This window comes from Triticum aestivum, chromosome 6A, assembly GCF_018294505.1.
Source record: "Triticum aestivum cultivar Chinese Spring chromosome 6A, IWGSC CS RefSeq v2.1, whole genome shotgun sequence".
NCBI classification, from domain to species: Eukaryota; Viridiplantae; Streptophyta; class Magnoliopsida; order Poales; family Poaceae; genus Triticum; species Triticum aestivum.
This window is the reverse complement of record NC_057809.1, coordinates 502,381,971-502,390,250: the sequence shown is the minus strand read 5'-3', so window position 1 is coordinate 502,390,250 and position 8,280 is coordinate 502,381,971. Positions and strand designations below refer to the sequence as shown.

General features: G+C 43.9%; 1 protein-coding gene across 1 annotated transcript; it reads left to right on the top strand.

The window, feature by feature from the left end:
- The first annotated feature begins 3,752 nt into the window (after positions 1 to 3,752).
- LOC123128140 (dof zinc finger protein DOF5.6) lies at positions 3,753 to 7,845 on the top strand. Its single transcript, XM_044548074.1, has 2 exons — positions 3,753 to 4,360; positions 6,672 to 7,845. The coding sequence occupies exons 1-2, from the start codon at positions 4,304 to 4,306 to the stop codon at positions 7,533 to 7,535; spliced, it is 921 nt and encodes a 306-aa protein (XP_044404009.1). The 5' UTR covers positions 3,753 to 4,303; the 3' UTR covers positions 7,536 to 7,845.
- Positions 7,846 to 8,280: the final 435 nt, after the last annotated feature.

Here is an 8,280-nt window from a genome sequence, read left to right as displayed (position 1 = left end):
GCTACTATATGCTTATATATTTTTTCTATAGGGTTAGTGTTGCTTATAGAAATCAGTTTAGGATTACATACCAGCACAGTTTGTATATTTGTCTCTCTTGCCTGTAGATTGCATACCTTATTTTCTGTAGTGATGTCAAACAATGTTTTTGACATGCCTACATACCGAAGTGTAATGAAAATCAACTAGGTCCAAATGAAATATTTCTCTTCCAGGTGCTTTATTATTTCGGTGGTACTGTACAAAATTACAACTTAGCAGTTTTTTCCCACCATCTTTTCTGATCTCCCTAATGCTTGAGAAGTTGAGAGTACTAAGGTGATTATACTTTTTTAATTTTAATATAATATTATCAAGCTAAAAGCAAACTTAAACACATTTTCCCTATTATCAATAGGGATATGAAAGGGGACATGTACTGGGTTTCGTCACTGTTGTAACATTTGGTTTCACTGTACACGACACATTTTTCTTCTTCAGAAAGAGTGTATTTTACAATGTCGTCAAAATGTCAAGGTGGTATGCACCGCACAAAAAAATCTGGAGAGAAGAGGAATGGTCATGAGCAAGCACCCGTTACTCCAGACGATGACTCTTTTCTTTAGGATTAATAAGTTTGCATTCGGGGAGAGTTGCGAGAACCAAAAAAAGAGAAGAGAGAAAGTAGAAAATTTGTCACCTTCAATAAGAAAATATAACCTACCAATTACGTTATTTAGATTTTTATTTGTTGCACAAGTTGAATAAGTGTGCGTAGGGAGGTGCCGCTCTACCTATGCCCTTTGTCGGTCTGACCTGGGAACCCCCATGGAAGAACACTTGTGGTTTGTGTGAAAAGTCAAAAAATGGCTCACTATCACACATGACATGTGTCGTGAAGTCATTTCGTGATTTTCACACAAGTATTGTTTGATTGCATATTTTTGAAACTCACAAGTGTAAGTTCAATGTGATCGACATCCCCATCCATGATTCGCCCCCATAGTTTCTTTAAGCTTAAAAGCATTTTTTGCTAAAATTAAAAAGAGAGTCATCAACATCATGTCCAGAGTAGCATTCCTTTTCTCCATTTGCTAATTTGCAATGCTTCTTAACCCCTCCTCCCCATAATTGATTACACCAGATTTTTTTTATAATGAAAGCTTTACAAAGTCTTATCATCACATCAAGCTAATACAACCACACAAGAGTTAATCCTCCATCTGCACGTAGAGATGAAGACAATCCTCAACTACAATACATGGAAAACATAAAAACCAAGAAGAATACGATTGTACAATTTCGTTTCAGAAAGGTATTAGCTTAGTGCAAAATTTCCTTGTAAATCGAGTAAAAGGTAGCCCCTATCTAGAAGAGTCTTGAGTTTCCTTTTCGTGAAATAATGATATTTTTAGAATCTTACTCCACACATAATGTCATGCATTGACCTTAATTATGAAAATCAAATAACCGACATATAGTAAAGATTTTGAAAGTTTTAAAATATTCACTCTTTGTATTTGGGTCGTTAAACCCTCTAGCTTAACACAACAACAAAACCTTTTGCCCCAAATAAGTTACAATAGGCTAGAGATGATACCCAACAGAAAGTTGCGAGAACCAAAAAAAGAGAAGAGAGAAAGTAAAAAAAAATTGTCACCTTCAATGAGAAAATATAACCTACTAATTACATTATTTAGATTTTTATTTGTTGCACTAAGTTGAATAAGTGTGCGTAGGGAGGTGCCGCTCTACCTATGCCCTTTGTCGGTGAAACCTGGAACCCCCATGGAAGAACACTTGTGGTTTGTGTGAAAAATCAAAAAATGGCTCTCTATCACACATGACATGTGTCGTGAAGTCATTTCATGATTTTCACACAGGTATTGTTTGATCGCATATTTTTGAAACTCACTAGTGTAGGTTCAATGTGGTCGACGTCCCCATCCATGATTCGCCCCCATAGTTTCTTTAAGCTTGAAAGCATTTTTTGCTAAAATTAAAAAGAGAGTCATCAACATCATGTCCAGAGTAGCATTCATTTTCTCCATTTGCTAATTTGCAATGCTTCTTAACGCCCCCCCCCCCCCTCCCCATAATTGATTACACCAGATTTCTTTATAATGAAAGCTTTACGAAGTCTTATCATCACATCAAGCTAATACAACCACACAAGAGTTAATCCTCCCTTTGCACGTAGAGATGAAGACAACCCTCGACTACAATACATGGAAAACATAAAAACCAAGAATAATACTACTCCCTCCGTCCCATAATATAAGAACGTTTGAACATTTTTGACACTAGTGTCAAAACGTTCTTATATTATGGGACGGAGGGAGTATTGTACAATTTCATTTGAGAAAGGTCTTAGCTTAGTGCAAATTTTCCTTGTAAACCGAGTACAAGGTAGCCCCTAGCTAGAAGAGTCTTGAGTTTCCTTTTCGCGAAATAATGCTATTTTCATAATCTTACTCCACACATAATGTCCTGCATTGACCTTAATTATGAAAAAACAAATAACCGGCATATAGTAAAGATTTTAAAAGTTTTAAAATATTCACTCTTTGGATTGAAGGAATTTGGGAAGGTTCTAGTTCGTAGATCCCCCCATAATTTTTCGCGAGATAATGATATTTTCAGAATCTTACTCCACACATAATGTCATGCATTGACCTTAATTATGAAAATCAAATAGCCGGCATATAGTAAAGATTTTAAAAGTTTTAAAATATTCACTCTTTGGATTGAAGGAATTTGGGAAGGTTCTAGTTCGTAGATCCCCCCCCCCCCCCTCCCCCGCCCCCTATAGAGTTTGGACCATAGGATTGGAGTCGCCAAATTCTCCATTACATAGGAATATCAACGTTAGATCAAATCTTATTTTGCCTTTCCTTTGTTATGTCCAATACAACACATTCTATCTCTCTAACCTCTTTCATCGATCTTCCAAAATTTCTGCGTTTTTCCGTTTGCACCACCCCGGAACACCTCTTCAGGCTTTCGTTGGTTTACAGGAAATATGAAGAATCCCATAGGATAGGATTCTCGTAGAAAAAAAATATTTTAGAGCTTTTGGTTTGCAGGAATGAGTCCCTATTCCTACACAGGAATAATTCATATCCTTCGTATTTTAAAGAAGAAGAAAATTAGCTCAGAGGTAATGATCAAAATTGCATCCATTCGGCAGGAGTGGTAAGCTATAAAAAACAATGAACAATAGATATATACTAGGAGTATAATTTTTCTGTCCTATCTATTATGAAAAAAGGCTTTATAGCGACACATGAATTACTGCGTCTTTTCTATTCTTATATAATTTCAATTTCCTACGATAAAATGAGGGCCTAGCTAGGCTCCAGCTGCAGCTACGCAAACAAACAACCACCCCGGCAAACGGCGAAATTGACTGCCACAGCTGTACTACTAGGCGCTTCGTGTACCCACGCCGTAATTCTCACCTCGGAAACACGCTAGCAACGCCGTGAACCGTGAACCGGACCACCCACCGATCCGGGTGAGGTCGATGGGGATACGTAGCCAGCCGTAGGCGCTAGCATGAAGATGAAGGCCGCCGACCGACACGCGCACACGCCGCGGGATGCGAGCCGCGCGCGTAGGCAGGCCCACCAGTGGCGAGGAGACGAGAAGATGGCCGTCTTCCCCCACGCCATGTCTCCACACAGACTCCACCCCGACACGGTGGGCCTCCCCGCCCGCCCCACCACACCCCCGGCAACATGCGTCGCATGCAACCAACCCCACCACCACCACCGAGCCAGGCCAAGCCCCTGGCGATCAGAGGCAGCAGCACAGTAGCCTACCCACACCAAGCTCGTTCCAGTCCGCCCTCCATCCGGCTGGGGCTTTGGCCATGGCTCCGCTGCTTTTCGCTCCCTTCTTATTCACATCTCCCCCCTCCTCCACGTCTCTCACCAACTACCAGTAGCGCCGCAGCCCACCAGCTTCCCCGGCTCATATCTCCTCTTCCTTCTCCACAGCTTCTCTTCTCCTGTCCAGCATCGATGTGTCGATCCACACCCCGCCCTCCTCTTCATCTTCATGTTCTTCCTAGCTACTAATCGGTGAATCCGCCTCCTCTTAGCTAGCTAGCCAATCGCCCTGAAACCCGTCGACAAATAACGAAACGAGAACAAGCAGGCCGCGTGCGTGTGCAGTAGGTGTAGACCATCGATCGTATCTAGGTTTGAGTTGCTGCTGGATCTTCGATTTGCCGGGGCTACGTGCATAGATAGCGGCTGGCAGTGAGGTTGCCGCATCTTTGGGGTGCCTTGACTGCTTGATTGGGAAGCCCGGGCGATCGATGATGGCAGGCGCAGCTCATCCGATGCATTTCTGCATGGACTCCGACTGGCTCAAGGTATGTCACCCACATATATATGTACACCTATCGTGCTTGTAATTAACAAGCACTTTGTTTTGATTTGCGTGATCAACTAGCACTTGGTTTGATTTGGCTTTGCGCGATCAACGTGATTTTTGTCTCCATCTCCTCATCTTGAGATGAGACCGTGTTCACATACGCTGGTGTGTACATGCAGCTACTCTAGCTACCGTGCAGCCTTCAGAAAATAACCACTGCTTTCGTTTTCCAGTCTACCCATATACACGTTGTAGGATCTACATATACAGGAGATCGAAGTTGTGATTAATTGACCTAGCAGCATAGGAAGAAACAAGCGTCACGCTAGTAGGTGTATTCTGCATCCAAATCAATTATAAAGACTGTTGGAGGAGAATTAATGACTCAATATATAGCTTCACAGATCTACCTATTTGATACTGTACGTACCTAGGCGCTGCAGATCTACAGGCAGCTGGATCCTGATACTTGATTAGCTAGAATTGAAAAAAATTCCTGTCGTCGTTGATCACATGTAGTATGAACGAACATATGCAAATTCTCTTAGTCAGTTGTGGTATTCATACTAGCTAGTAGCGCATGTAGTTTTCGTTGATAAGGTTAGTCTGTATTTCTAAAAAAAAATCTTTCGTTCGTACCTTTTGTTTCACAGAGGTTCTAAAACTTTTCCTTTACCTGAACAGTTTTCACGAGTATGTACTGCTGGTAAGAGCATCACTTAATTATTAGTATGATTTTGCTAAATCTAAGTCGCTTCAGATATTCTTAATTACGTCTAAGTCGACACCCTAAACAGTCTGATGTCTCTGCATTGAGATTTGTGGAAGGGTGAGGGGGAAACAAGATTTTATTGGATACCACCCTAGTTAATTTGTTTAGACAGACCCTAGTTAATTTGTCAGATGCGTAGTATCTACGTGAGCTGACCAAATTTACTGTAGGAGATATGTGTGAGAAATATGCACTGTTCCATCATCCATGTAAACAGCATCCGGTTGTTTCAGCTTTGGACCATGAATGGATATTTCTCACCAGTGTAAATACCACATTTTAAGACACACTAAACATTTTGTTTCCATAGCTTTGTTACACAAAGAAACTTTAAAAGGAAAACAAGCAAAAGATGCAACAAAAGCGGGCATTCTACCAGACATTAGTAGTTTTAGTGCGTGTCCATTTTAAGAAACTGTGAAAAGTGAATGGTAGCTATCGACTAGCTAACCAGAGACCCACATGTATTGCAAGCAAAAGCAACGACAAGATAAAGAGATTCAAACAAGTACAACTTGATCATCTGATAAGTTTCACTTTAACTTTTGAACATGACATAAATTCTGCCTCTCCTTGAAAGGTAAAAATGTTAATGCGGAGAAACAACGGCATTTGGAGCGGAGGCAGATTTAGCACAATAGTACATTATGAGTAGAATAGCCTTTTTTAAGGAGACTTGGCTTGAACTCTGTGGGTAACTCTCATGCTACTTATGTTCCATAATGTATTGCATATTGTTTTTTTTAGAGTGGACCAAGTCTACAGAGAAAAATCATCCATATATATCTGCAACACCTAACATAACAAAAGTGTCTCAGGATGTATCTAACGATATATATTTGTATTCAATATATGTAGTTTTGTTTATAAACTTGTTCAATGTTCCTCTAAAAAAATCTGTATCCACTACGAATGGGAGGAGTAACATTCATGTCGTTGAATTAAGCTCGGATGGGATGATAGCTAGGGCACAACACACCAATGCATACAGTCTGCAACTCTGCATAAAACATTGTATATTTGACATAAATTAACTGTATATGTATAACTAGGAACAAGCTAGACTATGATCACTCTTAAGGATCTAGAGTTGCGAGTAATCATGAGAAATGCATGGAGAATGGTGGAGAGATCAAGACCAAGTCGCCAAGTACACTACGTATGGCCCTCAAGAAATCTACACACCCCTTGTTACTTTTGCATGTGATGGAAAGCAAGTGATCAGTCTGAGTCTAAAAGTACGTATACCATAGGATCGGCCCCAGATCGATCTAGAACTTGGACCTACTTGATGCTTCCATCATGAAGCGCCATGGGTGTCGCAAGCTTTACCCTTTGAGAAACCCTAGCTTGGTCTGCATGCAGCTTGCTGCGACATGCATGGGACCATGCATGCATGCAGCTAGCAGCTTGGCCAAGACGCTTTCGCGCGTTCCGAGGCTTCCATTCTTCTGTCACATGCCACAGCTAATGATGATTACAGATCACACTGCGACAACGTGCTGACGTTGATCTGGTGTGTGCCTTTTGCTTTCAGGGCATCGTTCCCGAGGACCAGGGCGGGATGGGGTCGTCGTCGCCGTCGGAGGAGCTGATCATCGCGTGCCCGGAGCCGATGCAGGCCCAGCAGGCGGCGGACCGGCGGCTGCGCCCGCAGCACGACCAGCCGCTCAAGTGCCCGCGCTGCGACTCCACGCACACCAAGTTCTGCTACTACAACAACTACAGCCTCTCCCAGCCGCGCTACTTCTGCAAGACGTGCCGCCGCTACTGGACCAAGGGCGGCTCCCTCCGCAACGTCCCCGTCGGCGGCGGCTGCCGCAAGAACAAGCGCGCCAGCGCCGCCAAGAAGCCCTCTGCTGCCGCCGTCATCACGCCGCCGATTTCGATGATGCAGCAGCTTCACCACGGGCGACACATGGCAGAGACCGGACTCCACCTGTCCTTCTCCGGGATGCAGCCGCCGGCGGTCTCGGCCGCCGACCCGCTCTGCAGCCTCGGGCTCTTCGACTGGAAGTACGACCACATCCTCTCGGGCTCCGGCGGCTTTGAGAGCGCGAACTCTGAGGCTCACTTCACCGGGCCAGGCATGATGGGCATTGCCAACGGAAGCGGCGGTGGCGGCGCGGAGTACCACGCACTGAACGCGCTCCGGTATGCAGCCGGGCTTGGCGAGCACCTTGCGCTTCCATTTGGTGGCGCGACGTCGCGGGCTGAGCGTGACAGTGTCGTTGCCGAGATGAAGCCGCAGGCGGAGAGGCTGCTGTCGCTGGAGTGGTGCGGCGAGGCGAGCCGCGCGCCGACAGAGACCTCCATCAGCTCCCTGGGCGGGCTCGGCCTGTGGAGCGGCATGATCACCGGCGCCACCCACCATCACCATGGCTCCTCTGCTGCCATCTGAACGAGGCGAAGCATCGTGTCAACGCCCCCATGCATGCGTTAGTGGTTTGCTAATACGCATTGACGAGTGCGAGGACTACGTAGAAGTGATTGCCTTTTTCTTGCTTGCTCCCTGTGTGGTTTCATGCATGATCTGCTGCTGTTTCTTTTCCTTTGCTTTTGTTCACATCGTTTGTTTGGATCGATGTTTGCATCCCCTTGTGTTTCTTTTTTGGGGAGTAATCATCCCCTTATGTTTCAAGTGTTGTACTGGACAATGTTCCGTGTTGCATAACTTCACACGTTGCTGTGGTTCGATCAATTAAGTTTGCGACTCGCTGCTGCCTAAGATTTATAGGCTTGTTTGGAGTAGGCTAAGATGCTCACAAGCACAGTGCTCATAGGTTTTCAAGGTTGATCGATCAATTAAATTTGAGGCCCGAAAGTCAAGATTCCAATACAAGCCAATTTGTACATTTCATACAAATTAACAGCCCTATGAGCATCAGCTTCCCTGAAACTGTCTTGGAACACCAGAGCAGGAAGGAAGAAGTGATACGGACGTTGATGCTAGTGATGTCGAGGGATCAATACAGCGAAATATCTACGCTCCTAATTATTTTCAGTTGAGTGAAGATGGATCGGTGGTCAAATCATTGAACAATCATTCTTGTTTTGTTCTGAGCGCATGCAATTACGGTGTATTTCTTGATTTGGTCCCGGGAGATAAGAAACGAACTGAGTTATATGGTAATGGAAAACTACAA

Excerpts from the sequence above, each read along its gene's own strand:
- LOC123128140 (XM_044548074.1), top strand. The coding sequence starts at position 4,304 with ATGATGGCAGGCGCAGCTCATCCGATGCATTTCTGCATGGACTCCGAC. Across the intron at positions 4,361-6,671 it reads TGGACTCCGACTGGCTCAAG|GGCATCGTTCCCGAGGACCA; the intron begins GTATGTCACCCA and ends TTTTGCTTTCAG.